The sequence below is a fragment of the Pongo abelii genome, chromosome 2 (assembly GCF_028885655.2).
Source record: "Pongo abelii isolate AG06213 chromosome 2, NHGRI_mPonAbe1-v2.0_pri, whole genome shotgun sequence".
Classification (NCBI taxonomy): Eukaryota; Metazoa; Chordata; class Mammalia; order Primates; family Hominidae; genus Pongo; species Pongo abelii.
The window spans coordinates 29,242,955-29,264,184 of NC_085928.1; the positions used below are offsets into that span (position 1 = coordinate 29,242,955).

Sequence of the window (21,230 nt, forward strand, 5' to 3'; positions counted from 1 at the left end):
AGCAGAAAGTGGACACTTTTAAAGGGGGCCTATCATGAATGGCACCACAGGGGAGGAGGTGAGCAGGTGGGTGGGTCCCCATGCTAGCTTGGTGCCTTATCTACTGGGCAGTTGAGTTAGCATTTCATGGGCAGAAATAGGTTGTAAAGGTGGCTGAAAACTCTCTGGGTGGGAGAGAGTTCCATAGTGGGACTTTGGATTGTAAATCAACTGTTATCTCTGGAGGCAGTCTCCTGGTGGCTGAAAGTTCCACTCTGGAGCTTCTAAGCATAAAGTTACATGAACTTGCCCTCTAGGGAGTTTCTGGTGAAGGGGAGGTAAAAGGTTATAATTTTATTTCTACAGGACTATGTAGGAAGTGGGGAATGGGGAAATGGAGAAAAGAGAAAATAAAAAATAATAGTAACTCATTTTCTTTTTCCTAGAAAAATGGGGCTACTTAATTACAGTATGTTTTAATTTGTTGCTTTTTAAGTATATCCATTGTAGATTTTTGCCGTATGGTTACCATCAGGCTTACAAAAAATATTGTATAGTTGTTTAACAGGTTTAAAAAGTCTCTTTCATCAAGTGAGAGACAAGTAGTATATGACTTACTGTTAAAAATAAATTATCACCAATTCCATTTAATTGGTACTACCTAAAAACTTTGAAAAAATATGTGACTGGAATAAATATAAATTCTTCTAATTAAGAATTTGTTTCATGTAACTACAGTGGTGGCAGTTTTCAGCATTACACGTATGTTCTTGTTCTCATTTGTTGTATATGAACATTTCACTCATTTTTGTATATTAGTGTTTCTGAAATTATTAATACCTAACATGATTTCTACTTTGAAATGACAAACCTCAGCTTGCTCAATGTGCCGATGGAAGATGTGAATCTAAGTTCTGGACACAAAGCCAGAGTTTCTGTGAGTGGCGGTTGTAAAGTTGCTTCTTCGCCAACGTCTTCTCAAAGCACACCTGTCAAGGAAACAGTGAGAAAACTGAAGTCTAAATTAAGGTAAAGATATTTACTCACATATTTCCACATGCTTTGTTTAACTTTCTAAGCAGTGACAACTCCTGTTGTTTTCCCTACTGAGTTTTAATGATACTGAATAAATTCAGTAGAGTGACATTATGACTTGTCTCCTAACTGTGCTGATTTAGATATACTATGGGTTAAATATCCCTTATAATAGAACTGGTAACTGCCTGTTGTTACATAGTCTGGCAGTATGGTGGACATTAGTCTTCTCTTGAATGTAATAAATAATTTTTACTGAATTTTCTTTCCTTTTTCCCCAACAAAGGCTCGTATGACATTGCATGGCCTTTTAAAAAATCTGGGTTTTTTTTGGTTTGTTTTAGTTTTGGATAGTGAACTTATTGAGGGAAATTGAGTTTTACTTGTTTTGTTCTGTGTAGAATGTTAACATTTGTGGACATGGTATTTGAGGAATTTATTTATTTATTTATTTATTTATTTAATTTTATTATTATTATACTTTAAGTTTTAGGGTACATGTGCACAATGTGCAGGTTAGTTACATATGTATACATGTGCCATGCTGGTGTGCTGCACCCATTAACTCGTCATTTAGCATTAGGTATATCTCCTAATGTTATCCCTCCCCACTCCCCCCACCCACAACAGTCCCCAGAGTGTGATGTTCCCCTTCCTGTGTCCACGTGTTCTCATTGTTCAATTCCCACCTATGAGTGAGAACATGCAGTGTTTGGTTTTTTGTCCTTGCGATAGTTTACTGAGAATGATGATGATTTCCAATTTCATCCATGTCCCTACAAAGGACATGAACTCATCACTTTTTATGGCTGCATAGTATTCCATGGTGTATATGTGCCACATTTTCTTAATCCAATTTATCGTTGTTGCACATTTGGGTTGGTTCCAAGTCTTTGCTATTGTGAATAGTGCTGCAATAAACATACGTGTGCATGTGTCTTTATAGCAGCATGATTTATAATCCTTTGGGTATATACGCAGTAATGGAATGGCTGGGTCAAATGGTATTTCTAGTTCTAGATCCCTGAGGAATTGCCACACTGACTTCCACAATGGTTGAACTAGTTTATAGTCCCAAGTCCCACCAACAGTGTAAAAGTGTTCCTATTTCTCCACATCCTCTCCAGCACCTGTTGTTTCCTGACTTTTTAATGAATCCCATTCTAACTAGTGTGAGATGGTATCTCATTGTGGTTTTGATTTGCATTTCTCTGATGGCCAGTGATGGTGAGCATTTTTTCATGTGTTTTTTAGCTGCATAAATGTCTTCTTTTGAGAAGTGTCTGTTCATGTCCTTCGCCCACTTTTTGATGGGGTTGTTTGTTTTTTTCTTGTAAATTTGTTGGAGTTCATTGTAGATTCTGGATATTAGCCCTTTGTCAGATGAGTAGGTTGTGAAAATTTTCTCCCATTTTGTAGGTTGCCTGTTCACTCTGATGGTAGTTTCTTTTGCTGTGCAGAAGCTCTTTAGTTTAATTAGATCCCATTTGTCAATTTTGGCTTTTGTTGCCATTGCTTTTGGTGTTTTAGACATGAAGTCCTTGCCCATGCCTATGTCCTGAATGGTAATGCCTAGGTTTTCTTCTAGTATTTTTATGGTTTTAAGTCTAACGTTTAAGTCTTTAATCCATCTTGAATTAATTTTTGTATAAGGTGTAAGGAAGGGATCCAGTTTCAGCTTTCTACATATGGCTAGCCAGTTTTCCCAGCACCATTTATTAAATAGGGAATCCTTTCCCCATTGCTTGTTTTTCTCAGGTTTGTCAAAGATCAGATAGTTGTAGCTATGTGGCATTATTTCTGAGGGCTCTGTTCTGTTCCATTGATCTATATCTCTGTTTTGGTACCAGTACCATGCTGTTTTGGTTACTGTAGCCTTGTAGTATAGTTTGAAGTCAGGTAGCGTGATGCCTCCAGCTTTGTTCTTTTGGCTTAGGACTGACTTGGCAATGCGGGCTCTTTTTTGGTTCCATATGAACTTTAAAGTAGTTTGTTCCAATTCTGTGAAGAAAGTCATTGGTAGCTTGATGGGGATGGCATTGAATCTATAAATTACCTTGGGCAGTATGGCCATTTTCACAATATTGATTCTTCCTACCCATGAGCATGGAATGTTCTTCCATTTGTTTGTATCCTCTTTTATTTCATTGAGCAGTGGTTTATAGTTCTCCTTGAAGAGGTCCTTCACATCCCTTGTAAGTTGGATTCCTAGGTGTTTTATTCTCTTTGAATAAAATACTTTTAAGTATTGGAGTGCAACTGAGTTGTGTTAAGTTAGTGGTACATAAGCTGAACTGGTTCCAGACTATTAAATTTTATCAGATGATCCTAAACATTGGAGTAGTATTACATTTCAAATCTCTTTCAATAATAATAATAATAGCAATAATATTAGTAATAATACATATTTGTTATTCACTTACTATATGCTAGGCACAGTCCTAAGGGCTTTGCATATGATAGCTCAGTCATCTTACAACAATCCTATAAATAGATATTTTTATTATCACCATTTTGCAGATGAGAAAACTGAGACATGTAGAGGTTAAGTAATTTGCCTAGCATTATATAACACTTAAGTGACAGAGCTTGGATTTGAATCCTGGCAATCTGACCTCACAGTCCTTGCTCTTAACTGTTGAAATGTGATGCCTTGTTTTTGGTTTATTGTTGTGTATGTAAACTTGATAAGGCTGACTCCATTTATTTCATCTCTATAAAATATAAACATGCTTTTTGTTATCTTAGATTTTTAAAATACCAAAAATAAGTTTTAAAAAGAAAGTAACTTTTTAACATTTCTGCCAGTTGTTAAAGGAAAAGGCCATGAAAATACATATACTAGCAGTTGAGGTCTGCCAAAAAACATTATTAGAGCTGTGCCATTTCCATTTCATACTGGTCTTTTACTGAGTTGAGGAAGACAGTTTTGGTCAACCTCCAGTAGGAGGCTTGCTCTTCTCCTTAGCTAGGACTAAGCTAATTAACTAGGTTATTGTTTAAAAAGAACAGCTGGATGACCAGGTAACTCTGTGGACTCCTGCCCATGTCTACTATGTTTAGAAAGAGTAGAGTTGTATCAACATGAGTCAAAGATTTTTCTTAGTAAAAATTATTTTGTTGAGAAAGGAATATGACTATGGAGTGAAATGGAAATGGCCCTTAGCTGGAACTTTTCAAAGCTTGGCCGTCATTTATAGAGATGGTGTTGATTTAGTGGTTCAGCTCACTTAACTGAACTCTATAAAAACTTTGAATTCAAACTTGCAGATATAGATGTGGATTCTACAGAAATTCATCTGAGATGGGCTTCATAGCCAAGCTTCTGAATGAAAGTAACAACTTTGGAAGAGATCTTTAGGATATTTATTTCTTGAATTTTTGAGAAGAAAGACAATGTTAAACAAAGACAAATTTCTGATTTTATTATCAACTCTGGGGATAAAATTCTGAGTAAATGCTTCAAGAGAAGGACTATTCCTGTTCCTAAGGGGGACAGAAGTCCCACTGAAATGGCAGCACTTGGTTCAGGAGTTGCCCCAAATGCATCTACTTGATGCAGTGGATACTAGTGAATGAATCCAGGTTTATTCCTATAATTTTGTGCTTCGTGTCTCCTGGCCCACCTTTAAATGTACTTTATAGATTCCTGGTTCACTGTGTCTGTTCTAGGGGAAATCTCAAGTTTGAGGATAGAGAGAGGTTTGATAAGACGTACCCTCAAGAACAAAGAAAGTATTGCTGAAGAATATCATTCAAGAAAGGGACTCAAGACAGTAAAACTGAAGTAATTTTTAAAGAGTTCTTAAGCATCTACAATCAGACCCTACATATGTGATTTTTGGTATCCTATAGGTTTATACGAATCTAATTGCTTTCCTGAATTAATTTTACAGGAAAAGGGAAAGGCCTGTGTGTTTGTGTTTAGAGACTGCAAGTTGCTGGGTAATTTGTCTTCCTGTCTAGTCAGTCTTACAGACCAGAATCTGCAAGGGAGAAGCTATTTAGGAGCAATCCAATGTGGAAGAGAGTAAAAGGCGCAATACCAGGGAGTCCAGGAGGGAGATAGACATTGAAAGAGGGTCCAGGGAACTTGCTTGGGCCTGGTGGGGGGGTGGGGGTGTCTGTAATAGCCAGGAAATCAGAGAAAATAGGAATAATTCCTCAATCAAAGAGTTTCCATAAAGATTACATGAAACTATGTGTAGAAAATGATAGCAGTGCTTAGCACAATTCTAGTACTTTATAAAGAATAGTTGGATTGGCTGGGTGCGGTGGCTCACAACTGTAATCCCAGAACTTTGGGAGGCCAAGGTGGGTGGATCACTTAAGCTCAGGAGTTTGAGACCAGCCTGGGCAACATGGCAAAACCCCGTCTCTAAAAAAAAATACAAAAATGAGCCGGGTATGGCGGCGTGCGCCTGTAATCCCAGCTACTCAGGTGGCTGAGTTGGGAGGATTGCTTGAGCCCGGGAGGCGGAGGATGCAGTGAGCTGAGATCATGCACCACTGCATTCCAGCCTCAGCAACAGAGTGAGACTCAGTCTCAAAAAAAAAAAAACCAAAACAAAGCAAACAAAAAACCCCAAAAACAAAAACAAACAAACAAACAAAAAAACACCAAGAAAAAATACTTGAATCTGACCAACTTTTTGGTCAGATATTTTCCCAAAGAAAAATACAAAATTCTCTGGTGTATGGTGCAGGTGGCCTGGAATACTTCCTTCATATGCCCCCATCTGCTACACCTGGCTAACTCCCACTCTTCCTTTATGGCTACTGAAATATGAGTTAGAACCCCTTCTTCTGGTCTCCATGGTGCACCTTTCTCATTGTCCTCCAAGCATTTGTCACATGGTATTGGAATAGCTTGCTTTCTTGTCTCTATTTCCCCACTAGGCCAAATCAGTTCAGTAAGATTGTATTGGGGGGGCATGATGCCAGGCTCTGTGGGGCACTGAAGGTCAAAGGTGTTTTAGTAGAGGTTTAAAGAATGTCTGTGGAATTAATGAGTTGAGAAAATGCAAAATGGCAAAAGGTACTGTGATTTCAGTAAACATGAAATCGTGTTTAAAGATATCTATTATGTGTCTAATTTTAGAAATAATAGTACATGTGTAAGACAGTATTCAGACTATAGATGATGTTTGCTATAGATTTTGAAATAGAGATGCCACAGATTGAAAGTAATTGAGAACTAATCCAGAACTTTTTCTTGCCCCAATCTTCCCCTTTGGTTTCTCCCCTTCCCTAGTAAATGTTGCCATCTAATATTTATTTGTCTAAGAGCGTATTCTTAGGGGATTTCTGATTTGCTCTAAATTTAAAGGCAAAATAATTTATACTCACAATGGAAAGAACCAATGCTCTGAAAAGGTTTCAAGCCTGTGGTGGGGAAAGGGAGCCTGAATTTGAGGAGAAGCAAGGTTTAGTTTGTGTAAAAGTTCTCTCACCCCTCCTGCTCCAACAAAACGGCCAAATGTTGACCCAGGTCTTCTTTCCCAGGAACTCCTGTTACAACTTTTCTTTCTATGCCATATGATTTCTTCTCATCTCATATACCTGGAAGCTGCCCCCCCTTTTTTTAATCCCATTCCTACCCCATTTATCTTCTTGCTAGCCAGGTAAATAACTCTAAGGAGTGTTGTATGTCATATTTAATGTTTGGGCAATGCCAAGAATTTTCAGCTTTTTGGTTTGAATCTCCTTGACATTATAAATGTGTATTAATACAAATAATATACTTAAAGTATGAGGAATGTAAATTGTGTAAGAAAGAGCTGTTTTCTCTTTGGTATACCATATTATTTTACAACTGGAAAAATTTTGCAAATCCCTTAGATAATATACATGAGGCTCTTGGAATACGTCAGCATTAGAATACTATACACTTTTAAGATGTGGTGGCTGTAAATTTCTAGATCTCATATTCACCCAGGAATGAAATATGTGTCATATAGGTGATTAATCCTAGAAAAGCTGTCACAGTAGAAGGATGGGTGCTATTGTCTTTTGACAAAATGAAGCCCCTGTCAGAACAATGGCCACCACTGTTAAGAAAGAGCAGGGTCCATGTATGATTTCTAAGAGTAGTCTTGGAGTCCCTTGTGCAAAAATCACTCTGGAGACTTAAACTCTTTGGTTTTTCTCAGGAAAAAAGTCAGTAAGTCTGTAGTCAGCCTAGTTTCTTCCAGGAGATTTGCAATGCTGAGTTCTCTGCAGAAGAGAACACTCAACTAGGTACAGGCCTTTCCTGGACTGGTTGTTTATGGATTGCAAGGCATTGTGAGGTTGGCTGGTCTCTTTTCTTTTTTTTTTTTCTCCCACCCTCCCTCCCTTCCTTCCTTCCTCTTTCAGTAACCTTTTTATTTTGAGATAAATGTATGTTCACATTAAGTTGTAAGAAATAATGCTGAGAGATCCCCTGTACCCTTCACCTAGCTTCTTGCAAAAGTCTAGAACAGAATCACAATCAGGATATTGACATTGATGCAGTCAAGATACAGACCAGTTCCTTCGCCAGAATGGTCCCTCCTATTGCCTTTTTATAGCCACACCCACCTTCCTCTCCCCAGACTGTGCTTTCTGAAGAACAGTTTGATGTCAATGATAAAAACAAAATGTTTCGGGGGGAACTAATGTTCATCTTTGCCAGGATATTTAATACCCAGGAGACAAACCCAGTTCTGACAGATGAGTGCTACCTCTGTTATCCTAGTATATTCCCATATCTGCTGTGCTTGTATTCCTAGGGAGACTCTTCTGTATTTTTTTCCTGAGTATCAGCTACCATCAGAATTGGAAGAACCTGCATTAAGTTGTGAGGTAAGCTGGGTTTTTTTGGAACTGTGAGGGAATGATAGAATAGCCTGAATCTCAGTGAAGAAAAATGTAAAGTGTTTCCAATAAGAGGACCTAGAGTGGCTTAAGTGAATGAAGATAAGCGTCTTTATACCAAATGGTGATTCATAATTAAAGCTATATTTGAAATCATTGTGGCTGTGAGTTAAATAAGGTGGAAAAGATCTTACAGACAGATAGTTGCAGAGATGAAAAGAAACAGGACATAGTCCCTGACTTCCCTCTCCCCCACCAAAAACAGAGTTTCTGTTCCTTAGGTACATCTCCTCAGCTGCTTATTATGAGGAGCTGAGCTGAGGATTGGGTAGGTCAGGCACATTAGGTATCCAAAGCACTAATCTTACTGAAATCACCAAGACATCACTGAGATAGATGAAGAAAATTGTGTTTACCAAATCTCCTCTCAGTAACAGTACCAGATGTGATTGGAAAGAAAACTTTGAGCAGCTACTTGGGGTGCAAAGAGCAAGCCTCACATCTATTGGCTATGCTTAAGTAACAACGAGTAGTCTACAAAGGGCTCCCGCAGGGCTGTGGTGAAGTTGAGTGAGGTGCACATGCCTGACAAGCTGCTCAGCAGAAGTGGAGGGAAGAGCTGCCTAGTGCAGGAGGGTGGGAGGCTTTTCTCCACCTCCATGCTCAGTGTTGCCTGTGGAGATGATGGGTACACTTGGTCTTGGTGAAAGTAGCACAAATTATGAATGCAACAGAGGGACTATATGAGTCTGATCCTGGGCACCATCCCTAATTTTCTAGTCTGTAATCATTGTTTCTGTCTCTTTACCCTCTACTCTCACCTCATCCTCTCCCGTGGGGCTTCTGATTCCACAGCTGAACTATGACTGTTCTTGTCAGGGCCACCAGTGACCTCTTGATAAGTGCAGTGTCACTCTTACCTGACCTGTCAGAGGCCTTCAACCCAGGTGACCACTTTCACCTTCTTGAAGCACCTTCTTTGTGTAGCTCCTGTGACTGCACACTGCCCATTTTATTTTTTATTTATTTTTATTTTTTTTCTTTCCTCCCTCCCATCTTCTTTGTGGAAGCTCCTGTTGTATGTGGTTTCTCAGTGTTGGCATGTCTGAAGGCTCGTTCCTGGGCCCCTTTCTTTTCTCTATTAAATGCTGTTTCTGGGTAACCTCGTCTAATCTCTAACTTTAAAATATTAATACTACCCCCACATGCCAGTGAGTTCCCCATCTGTTTCTCTGACACTCCCTTCCAAGAAACCCAGACTCCAGCTGCGCTCTTGACATCTCCCTTTGAATATTTATTATTTTATCGCTTAATTTTCCCTCACCTTGAGTTTTGTATCTGCACAATTTTTTAACTGTGCTGTATTCATTTATGTAAGCTGACTTAATCCTTTTTTGGAAGGAAGCAAAGTATAATTTAGTTAATTAATTTAATTATACCCAGACTTAAAAGGCCCATAGTACCAATGTTGGCCAGTTCTAGGCTTTGATGCTTTTTACACTCAATGCTTGTGTGATATAACTCTGCTGTAGACAGCACATTCTCTAAAAGCTAATATCCTGTTCTATTATCATTTATGAAAACAGCTGGAGCAGTGCCCAGAGCAGATAAACAAAAAGCTGAAAATGTGTTTCAACCAGGTAAGCTTCCTTTCAGTATCACCATTTATATTCTAAATGATCCTGTGTTCGAAAGGATAAATAATGTACATTTCCAAATGTTAGGTTTGAAAGGAAATCAAATTTGCATTCACTTATCGAGACTTAGATTAATGTATAGCATATCAGGTGTCATAAAGCAACATATTTTTGAATTTTAAAATACTAACATTTCTATAACATAAAGCTATGAAACACTTGGAGTAGGACTGTATCATGAATAGGAAACAGGACATTCTGAGCTTTTAAGAAATATTTTCACCGAATCCTCAAAATGCTAGACTGAAGCAGAAATTTTAAAGTTTTAAATTATTTCCAACAATTTGATATCTCTCTGAGTTTTTAAGTACCTTATCAATAGTTTTTTAAGTTAGTGATTTTTCCATTCTAAAAGTAGACATAAAAGTAATTAATGCTAATATAAGAAGTAAAAGCAATTTTTAAAAATTCATCCATAGCCTCAAGCCATTCCAAGATCACTGATATTAATATTTTTGTGTATTTCCTTACAACCTTTGTCTTCTTCTGGGTAGATTTTTTTTAACAGTTACCAAATAATGCTGTGTACCTAGTCCTTAAGGATTTCCTGGGGGAGAAAGAGTCCAGAGTGCCCTTCAGTTCTACTACAGAAATATCTCAAAAAATCATATGCCCTCAAATCCCTTATTTTACACTTAATAAAAAAAAAAAAAAAAAACCCTGGTACTCCAAGATGTGAACTTGGCCAAGCTGATGTAGGGGATGAATGTTGGAGCCAGGATGGCCATGAAGGTTCCCAGATTCATCACACAGGCCAGAGTAGCCAAGAACTTTGACACCAGGATCAATACTGAAATGTTGGGTCTTGTTGACACTTTACCTGTGCTTTCTCACCTAATCACTAGCTCCATCATTAGTGCATCCATTAGCATCTTCTTCTGTATGCTTATGTTTACAGCCATCTTTGGAAAGCTCTCATAACATGAAAATCTATAAAGATTGAAAGGTGACTGGCCCTTCCTGGAGTTGTGCAAAGAATGACTCTAAGCAGAGACACTGCCTCATAGTTTTTATAGGTAATGGCGTACCTTTGCATTTGATCTTAGCCAAAAGTCCAAGAAGCAATTATAATGGAAGACATCTGAATATTTTTGTTTTATAAGTGAAAAAGAATAGTGAAGTAAATTCCCAAAAGACATACAACTAGGCAAACTTGACAAGTAGAACCTAAACCATATTCCTTCTTACAAAGACTGTATCACACAGTATTTAAAGTTCAGACTGGGCCTAAATTTAACAACCCTTGTTCATACGTTTGCCTTTGATGTTTCTATCAACTGGACGGTGATAAACAACTGGAAATGAAAGGGGAGGTGTAATTATTGGTCTCCCATTACTGTTCAACTGAAAAGTGAATTTATTTTTTGATTAACATTTTGCTGTAAAAGCAGTAACTGAACATTTTCAGTTTGAAGAGTTACTCGTCAACATTTCCTAACAAGAATAAAAGACAAAGTTTACTTTCAATGTATTTTGATGCTGTTCTACCACTAATATTATTTTCATCAATAATGTAAAACTGGGATTGATTGATTGAGAGCCACTAGAGCCAGGCACTGAACTAGGTCTTTTCTATATTAACTCATTTATCCTCACAACTTTGGTAGGTAGGTACCACTATCTCTTTTAGTAATGAGGAAATAGAGATTCAGAAAGATAATATCCCAGTGTCATGATCAGATTCAGAATTGGAACCCTGATTTTTCCCACTCCAAAGTTGTTTTCATTCTACTTTTTTTCAACTTTTTTTTGCCCACCCCCTCTATTTTCATGTCGCTTGTTTTTGTCTTGAAATAGGGTCTTGCTACATTGCCCAGGCTGGTCTTGAACTCATGGGTTCCAGCAGTCCTCCTGGCTTAGCCTTAAAGTGGCTAGGATTACAGGCTTGTACCACCACACCTGGCTATTTCATCTTATTCTCATCCAGACTTTAATACTTCATCTTTGTGATAGAGGTCACATGTATTACTTGCAATAAGTATATTACAACTTCTCAGCCTGTTGGTGTAGAAAAATTATTTTTAAGTTACTAGAGACCTGACATTACATCATGAGACATATATGGAGGAGATGCTGACAGTAATATATTTCTGTGGGGTGTGTGTGGTAGATGGGTTGGTGTATTGGCTCACCAGGAATTCATTGTCCCAACTGAAAGTCTGTGGCAGTCAGCTTGAGGAGCTTATCAGTAAGGCTCGTGGATCTTCCTGTAGCTCTCCATTTACTGGTTAGGGGACTCTGATTTGAATACACTGTAAAACTTCGAAATTTGCTAAGAATTATACTGTCATACAGCTGTTTATCCAAGCTTATATATACCCTTTTATATCTGTTTCTAAATATTTTTTCCAATGTCTACACCATTAGTAGTACAGTAGTAAGATTACTACTAGACAGCAGTAGAAAATCTGGCTCATAGTAGAGCCAGAGTGAATAAGGTACATGCTTATTCAGGGTGAACAGAGTTAGCATAGATGATGAGCAGTATCCCCTTAACATGCAGGACAAGTCGGATTAAAAAAATCAAAGCGAGATAAACAATCAGGAGACCAGCAGTTCCTACTGAAATGAGATCTCGTAAGCAAAACACAGAACAACTTGATTTAAGGTGTGTGCATTTAATAAAGAGAGCCACATCAAAGCACAGGAGAAACTTACATAAGTCACGGGCTTCTTTGGTCACAACAGTGGTTTTCATAACTACTGTTGTAGTAGTAGATGATTCATAATAGCATTGGTGGTCCTGCATCACCTGACTCAAACCATTATCTTTTATTCTTTCCTCACAGGCCTCTGTTCCATCTAAAATGAGTGCCCCAGAGTTATTCCAGCTTACTTACACTGGTCTACCTCTGAGCCTTTCCCCTCCTGATATTCCCCAAAATACTCCTGTTGACTCTCCCAATACACAGTGGGCCTCTTGAAATCCTTCCCCATTGAGCTTGGTCAATATTATGTTTTATGTGAAGACTTTCAGTTTCTCCATGTGAAATTAATCTTGACCTCTCTGTGTTCTGGGAGAACCTTAAAACTTTGTTTTAGCATTAGTTAACATTTCTGTCTTATAATAGTTTATTATATTTCATTTTCTCCTCAGTTAGATGATAGAATCCTTGAAGTTAATAATCCTGTCATCAAACTCTATTCTAGCAGCATTCAACCAGTGCCTTTGAATGCATCTGGATCTTAATAGTTACATGTTGAATCAAAGTTGATTGTTTCTGCTTTAGTGACTGCCAACATAAACACTTAAATGAATATTCCTGTTTGTATGGTACAAAATCTATAGATGTTGTTGGCCTTCCTTACTTTGCACAAACTCATTAGGATTTTGGAGCTGCAAAACTGCTAGAGCTCCTACTCTTTGAATTGAAGGCAGAAAATTAAAATCTCAGTTAAATATCTTTTCTTTCAAATCCTAATTCCATTCTGAATTAATGTAGTTCGGAAAAACTTTGGTTTTTGATCTGCAGATACCTCTACAGGAGTGGGTTTAACCAGCAGAACTAAGCCTCTCATCTTGTTACAATTATTTTCTCACTTTAATTAAAATGTTAACACACAAAAAAGTTAGTACAACTAGATGTCCTTTTACACTGAGCTTGAAAAGTTGTCAAAAGTGTTACCTTTCATAGAAACTTCCTGGAGAGGTTAGCAGAACCTCCTGGAGAGAAAGGCAGGAGAATAAACCAAAAAGCTGGCCTGTAGAATTTGACAAAAACGTAGTTTACTGGTTACTAAAAGGTAAACTTTCAGAGACTGAATATGACTTTGTAGTGTAATATATAAACATTCTTGGTCTCATCTCATATTAATAGTGTCGAGGCTTTTTGTTTTTGCTTTTTTCTTTCAATTTCAAAATAATTATAGATTCATAGGAAGTTGCAAAAATAATACAGAGAGGTCCTGTGTACTCATCACCCGGTTTCCTCCAGTGCATAATTATGCATAATTATGGTACAATATCAAAACCAGGAAATTGAATTTGGTAAAATGTGTGTGTATAGTTGTATGTCATTTTATCATACATGGAAGTTTGTATAACCATTACTGAAATCAGGATGCAGAATTCTCATTACCGAAATCAGGATGCAGAATTCTCTTTACCATAAGTATCTCCCTTATGCTACCTTTTTATAGTCATATCCACTCAGCCCTTCCACAATTACCTCTAACTCCTGTCATCCACTAATCTGTTCTCCATCTCTATTGCTTTGTCTTTTCAGGAATGCTGTAGAAATGGAATCATATGTATGTGTCATTTGACAATTGCTTTATTTATTCAGCATCACTTCGGGTCCATTTAAGTGTATCAGTAGGTTCCTTTTGATGGCTGATGAGCAATACTATTGTTTTTTCAAATAATGTTTCCATAATGTTTGCCATTTTTGATATTTATCTTTGATTTGTTTTGGTTTATTTTATTGTGGCTTTTATTTTTATGAAAAAAGTGTTTTCTGACTATTACTCAGCATGGCAAAAGCTATAAAATTCTGGAGTTCTGAAAACTGTAAATTAAGTGGCTAGTGACAGGTGAACTGTATGTAACGCTGTCCTCCTTATTCCAGCTGAGTTAAGTTATTCCTTCTACTCCACCTTCAGGCAGTAGATGTCTCTCCCTGGGTTTGCCTGCAGCCTCTATAGGAAGCATCTATGAAGCTTCCTGGTGGAGGTGGTGGTTACCTTAGTTGTAAGTCATCAACTTGTAGGTTGAATTAAAGATGTTCAAAAGTGGATTCCCTTCCAGGATCTTTAAATGTAGCCTGGATTTCAAGGCAGGATTTACCCATGTGTTTGAAATTCCCTTGCTGTGAGTGCTGCATTATCTGCTGTCCTGAATCCCTGTGCCTTTCTTGGGGGCACAAGGTACTTATGTTCCATAAGATTTATTTGCACACTTGTATTATCTCATGCTGTGGACTAGAGAGTTCTTGAGGGCAAAGACTGTACCTTATATATCTCCACATCATCTATAATTAAATGCAGTGCTTTCGAGTTAGGAACTAGTTAGTGAATATTTATTAAACAGAATTTCCTATATGTAGGGATTTTTGTTTGCTTGTTTAAAGGATTTTGTAGAAAAGGGAAACTCGTGAGGTCAGTGAATGCTAAAGGAGATGATGTGGATGTCAGAGAAGGGTCTGCACATAGTCAACGTAGTGGAGGGTCTGAAGAGGGAAGGGTAGGCCCAAAAGACAAATGAGGCTACCTTCCAACTTTCCTGGCAACCCAGTCATATTAGAACGCAGAAATCTCCTTATTACATAAACATCAAAATGCTTATCAAAGTGGGATTTGCCATGTATCTCTTTTCTCAGAATATCACTTGGCCTTCTAGAAATGTTTATACAAGCAATTAATGTCATTCTGAAACTGAAGCATTTGGCCTCTCCATTACCTCTTTCTACTTCATGAGTGCCTCAGGCACAGCATGAAATTTTGGAGAACAACCAAGATTCTTCAATTAATGAGGGTCATATACATAACTACCTGTACTTTTTGTATCACAATAAGGAGCCCGAAGAAAGTGAGAACAGGAATTCCTCTTTCTGTAGTTTCTGTGCTTTCTAGATGCTACAGCCTTGCCTTACAAGTAACACTACATCATCTGCTAGACAGCCCCAAGTGGTGGGCCATTCTGTCATTGCCTGTGAATTACTGGTGCTGTGGAGAGAGAGTCACAGGCACCTGCTCACTTTGTGCCTTAAATAATCTGGTGATCACCATTGGGAGAACAGATTCAACCTTTACGAGGTTTCTTCTTCATTCCAGAGCAAAGGTCTCCAAGCTCACTGTCATGTGTCTCTTTCCTCCTTATAATTACAATTACTGAAACATTATACATTTTTCTCTTCTCTCTTAGTTTTCTATCAGAGTGTATGTAAGTTCCTTAAGGGTATCAATATTTCCTAAATTTAGACCACCTACAAAGTTGGCACTTGGTACATGTAGGCAGAGTTGGAATATGAAATTGTCTAGTGATATTAGGGGGAAAGTAATATTTTAAAAACATGCTAAAACTGTTTTTAAAACATTCCCAGATACAGAATACTTACATGGTCCAATATGAAAAAAAAATAAAGAGGAAATTGCAGTCCATTATCTATGATTCAAATACAAGAGGAATACATAATGAAATCTCTCTGGGGCAATGTGAAAATAAAAGAAAAATCTCTGAGGATAAGCTGAAGAATCTTCGTATAAAACTGGCACTATTGTTGCAGAAACTTCAACTGGTGAGTGAAAAAATTGTATTTGAGCAGTAGGAGTAGACTCTATGGAACGAGAACTCAGCTCACTTCTTCTCCTAACATTGTCATTCACTTACTGACCTGGACAAGTCACTTAAGTCAGCCCTTACTCTCCACATAAGGATTTTGAAAATCATAAATAAATGAACTGTGAAGGCATATATCAGAACATTTAGAAACTCTGTGTTCTTTCGTATCTTTTTTTTTTTTTTTTTTTTTTTGAGATGGAGTCTTGCTCTGTTGCCAGGCTGGAGTGCAGTGGCGCGATCTTGGCTCACTGCAACCTCCGCCTCCCGGGTTCAAGTGATTCCTCCTGCCTTAGCCTTCTGAGTAGCTGGAACTACAGGCACACATTCTTTTGTATCTTAATTCAGAATCTTTGCTTGTGCTGTTGGTATAGCATGATCACCCTTGGTGTCCCCTTAATAACATGTGACCAGTAGGTTATTTTTTCAGTTTTTTCAGACAGCGAAATATTTTACTTTACTTTTATTTTAATGCATAAATAAAAATAAACCCTCTTAATCTTAGAGGACAGTTTGGGAGAAGTCAGGAAACATCATGTAAGTATGGATTACTGTCAGTTTTGTTTTGTATGTTTTAATGTATAAAGAATTGAGTTATGTGATAGGTTGAACTAATGAGGAAGAGCCCATCTTCTATAGCACATGGAAATGCTGCATAAAATACAACAAAACTGAAAATATATGTAGTCAAGATTGGATTCTAGAAATAAATTGAGAAATCCAAGCCAGAACAGTGAGCCTAGGGAGCCTGTGGCATTTTGTCCTCAAATATAGGCCCTCAGTGCTGGAACAGGAGACAGAGCCTTACTGGGCTATGCAAGGTGAGGGGACAAGAACTGAGACCTTTATGGAGGATTGGCTGGAGGGTTGCCTTGCCCTTGAAAAGGCTGGGGAGAGACAAGGAAACTCGCCATACATACATCTGTATAATGTGTGAAGAACATGGACCTTGAAGCCAGGCTGCCTGGATTTCATTCTTGGTTGTGAACATTTAAATGTGGGAGTCCATTCCCACTTCAAAAAAAATTTTAATTTATCTGAAATTTATCTTATATTGAGTACAAAACAAAATGCAGAAAAGCTTTTTTTTTTTTTTTTTTTTTGTTTAATTTAAGTATATTGCCAAAAGAGAAGTCCCTCTCCCCTTTGATGGTCTAGGCAACAGTTAAAATGTTATGTTATTAAAATTTAGAAAGATGTTTAATGCTAATTTTTATATAAAGGTAATTGTATTTGCGCTTCTATCAACCATACCATTTCAGCCAATTTGTCTAGTTTATTTATTGCTATGAGAGTAGGATTTCAGTAGAGCTCCTTTTGGTTCTTGTGGCTGTGAAGGATGCCAAATGTTTTCATGTGTTAAAAGTCTGGTATGGAGCCTAGCACATGGTAGTGTTTCAGTGATGATTATTGTTTCACTAACAAGTAAACTAGAAAGACCAAAGAAATTCTGTATCCCAGAAACTGAATACCACTTCCTGACTATTAAACAAGTTTATAAAATAATTGGCTTTCATAATAGCAAATCCACGTTTGGCTAAGAAAAACTGAAAGAATAATCATTTACTACTCCTTCTCTGCCAAACCTCTAGGTTCTTAAGCAGCAGCCAGAGTAACCATACTAATTTAATTTGCTGTATTCACAAAGTTTGGTAGGCAGGGGAAGGGCTTCAGCCAGCAGAGTATGAAACTCTTTTGCCTAATCTCAGTGGAGAGGTACTCAAAGGGCTCCTGCCCAAATGTGTTACTCTCATCCCCCCACATGAAATTTCTGTTTCACAGTTTCTGATTGCCAGAGCCACTGCAGTAGAGTACAGCAGAGAATCGAGATGAGGGACCCAGAGCAGATAGAGATGGGGCAGGCACATGAAGAAGCCGAGTGTGGAAATAATGTAGCATCCTGGAAGAAGTTTATTCCACCAGGCAGAGGATAATAGCCAAAAGATCAGATTATATCTAACAGGACGAGAAGTGCTTTGTGTCAGGGTCACAGGGCATTCTTCAGGGTCAGCGAATATTTGGAAGTCAAGGTAAATATCAACATCATTGTAATCCATCTGTAGGAACAGTGTCCCAGTCACAAAGCTGGAACTCAGTAAAATTCAGCCTTGTTAGAGCAAATCTGTGGTAGAGGGAGTAAAGTTGAAGCATATTTTATGGAACCAGAGAAGAGATGCAGAGGCGAGGTTAATGGTGCTAGACACTTAGTGCTGGGATTGTTTCTGAAAGGCCCTTCCTAAAAATCCTCTTATCTATCTGTTCAGTTGGAGAGTTAGTTGATCCCATAGTTGGGCCCAAGGGAATGAGATTTAGATCAGTCAGCCAAGAGGGAACATTTAAGGGGACCTCAGTTTGTGGAAAAATGGGATTAAAAGTTAAAAGTCAAAATGTAAACTTTATTTCTCAACATAATCTCCATCAAGGTCAAGACACTTATGTAAGCAATGGCAGCAGCCTTTTAGTCCAACTCTAAAGATCTAAGAGTCCTTGGAATTTAACCATGTCAATGCAGTCTTTTTTACATTATTAAAGAAAAATGGATGCCCTTTACAGATTTTTTTTTAAGATTTTTAAAAAGAAGTCAGAAGGAGTCAGATCAGGACTATAAGGTGTATGCCTAATGATTTCCTGTCAAAACTCTCACAAAATTGCCCTTGTCTAATGAGAGGAATAAGCAGGAACATTGTCTTGGTGGAAGAGGATTGTCTGATGAAGCTTTCCCAGGCATTTGTCTGTGAAAGCTTTGGCTAACTTTCTCAAAACACCATTATAATCAGCTGATGTTATTGCTCTTTGGCCCTCAAAAAAGTCAACAAGCAAAATGCCATGAGTATCCCAAAAAACTGTTGGCATGACCTTTGCTCTTGACCGACCACTGTTGCTTTGACTGGACCACTTCCACCTCTAGGTGGCCGTTGCTTTGTCTTCAGGATCATACTTGCAAAGCCATGTTTCATCTCCTGTTACAGTTGTTTGAAGAAATCCTTCAGGATCGTGATCCCATTTGTCTAAAATTTCCATTGAAAGCTTTGCTCTTGTCTGCAGCTGATCTAGGCACAATGGTTTTTGGCACCCATTGAGTGGAAAGTTTGCTCAAGTTTAATTTTTCAGTCAGAATTGTGTTAACTGAACCACTTGAGATGTCTGTGGTGTTGGCGATTGTTTCTGCTATTAATCATCGTCCATCCTCTCCAGTTAGAGCATGAACAAGATTAACTTTTGCCTTGCAAAGGGATGTGGACAGTCTGACATTGCTAGCTCCCTCTTCAACATCATCTCATCTGTTCTTAAGTTATCCATTTGTTAACTGCTGATTTCTCTCTTTTTAAAACATTACTTGCCATAGTCCTATACCCCCTCAGTCTAATCTCATCCTTCTCTGTTATAGGCTCTCAGTTGGGGACATTGTCCCCATAAACTTTTCATGAAGCATGAGTGATTTTACCATTCTTCCACCCAAGCTTCACCATAAATTTGATGTATGTTCTTGCTTCAATTGCAGCAGAATTCATGTTGCTCTGATAGGGGCTGCTTTAAAACTGATATCTTATCCTTTTAGTGCTTCAAACTAGATCCTGGTCAAATATGTCATAACAACTTAGTGTGAGTTTATTTTTGTTCAAAAATTTTGAAATCCATGCCTACATAGTTTTTTCATAATATGCATTTTCCGTGAACTTTTTGAAGACCCAACTCATACGTCTAATTGTTCCATGGATCAAGAAGCCCAGGAAAGGAGAGCATGAGTTAAAGAGCTCGCCTCAGTAGGGAGCTGAGTTAAAGAGAGAAGGGGAGGATAAAGAGAAGGAGACAGACCGGGATAGTAAGCCAAGAGCTGAGGGAAAAGACTCTGCAATGGAAATAGAGGAAACAGAGAAGACAAAATTTGGCTGCTTGTCTGTTTTTGCCTACAAGGCTAAAGATTCATTAATTTTAAAAATGGGAGATGACAGCCTATAACAGAGAAGGATGAGATTAGACTGAGGGGGCTTTAGGAATATAGCAAGTAATCTTTTAAAAAGAGAGAAAAAAAGTTGTACTAACTTCCACTAAAGAATAAAAAAATGAACCAAGTTTCTAACCACTTGTTAGCATAAAATGACATTAAATGAGAAAATCTTTTGAAAGGTTAAAAGCATGATTCAAATGTAAGGTGGCTTTTGTTGCAGCATGAGTCATAGGGAAGACTGTTAGGAGGCTGCCCAAATTACAGGAATAAGCTCTGCAGCTTCTTTCCCTGGTGTGACTGTTGCTTCTCTTTTCCAGGGTGGTCCAGAAGGTGACCTGGAGCAGATTGACAGTTATTTAGAAGCTTTGCTTAAAGAAGATAATCTTCTCTTCCAGAACAATTTAAATAAAGTAACTATAGATACAAGACATAGACTCCCTTTAGAAAAAAAAGAAAAGACTCCTGAAAATTAAGTCAGAGATGTTATTACCTTTTAAAAAAATGCTAATGAGAAAATTGGAAGATTCTTTTAAACATTTTTCTTTTTTATTGTTGTTACTATAAAGTCTATTCTGTTTAACAATAAGAAATAAGAAATAATTTTTTTCAAATAAGAAAATTGTATACTCTAGAAATGGAAACCGATTTACAATTTATGTATTCCCTAACCCTATTATCTAAATCTTCGTTTTCTTTCAGAAATATTAATAATATCTAGCGTTCTCTAATTTTCATGTGAGCTACTGAAAAAAATGAAAATGTCACTCAAGCTTAAATTTTGTTATTCCTTAAAAGATTGTTATTGTAATTTTGTTATTCCTTAAAAAAATTTAAAAGCAGATGTTTTCAAAATCAATATGCGAAGGACTACAGAATCACCTCCTCTTGAAGATATTGAAAAAGAAAGACATTGTGCCCTTTCTCCACTATAGCCAACACTCAGTCAAGCAGAAAATACAAATCCCCCCAAAACTTTGAGACATAGCTTATATAATTTTATTATTTAGTCATAGTAAAAGAATAAATCTCCTAAGCATAATATGTATGCATATTACACATATGTAAAAATTGTTGTTTTACATTTACATATACATAAAGAAGTATGTTTTTACACTTTTCTTGATAAGTGGTTTTTTTGTTTAAAGATGTCTGAAACTTTAGACAAAAACAATAAAACATTTAATATTCATTTGTGAAACTGTATAATTTTAATTTATGTATATGCACATAGCAAAAGCCTGGAACATGGGAAATGGAATATGGTAAACTCTTCATTTCATTTTTGTCTTTAGCCACTTAAGTACTCTTCTCAAGAGGCATGTTTTTACCAGTTACTCGTAAATCTGTCCACAATCAATATCTGTAAAACCATATATATCATGATATAGCTATAGATATGGATGTAATAGCATCCAAAAGATGCTGCTGTTGCTTTTTTCCACTCAGTATACCTTCA

At 37.4% G+C, this 21,230-nt stretch overlaps 1 protein-coding gene across 2 annotated transcripts in view; it reads left to right on the top strand.

Annotated features, from left to right (window-relative positions):
• Window positions 1–20,972, top strand: part of MORC1 (MORC family CW-type zinc finger 1) — a 175,309-nt gene extending 154,337 nt beyond the window's left edge. For both annotated transcript variants that reach the window (XM_024244907.3, XM_054551550.2), the window contains 5 exons: window positions 856–1,008; window positions 7,767–7,839; window positions 9,438–9,491; window positions 15,590–15,784; window positions 20,092–20,972. In XM_024244907.3, the coding sequence (XP_024100675.3) occupies window positions 856–1,008; window positions 7,767–7,839; window positions 9,438–9,491; window positions 15,590–15,784; window positions 20,092–20,247 (631 nt within the window). In that variant the 3' untranslated portion in view covers window positions 20,248–20,972. The remainder of the gene's footprint in view (window positions 1–855; window positions 1,009–7,766; window positions 7,840–9,437; window positions 9,492–15,589; window positions 15,785–20,091) is intronic.
• Window positions 20,973–21,230: the final 258 nt, after the last annotated feature.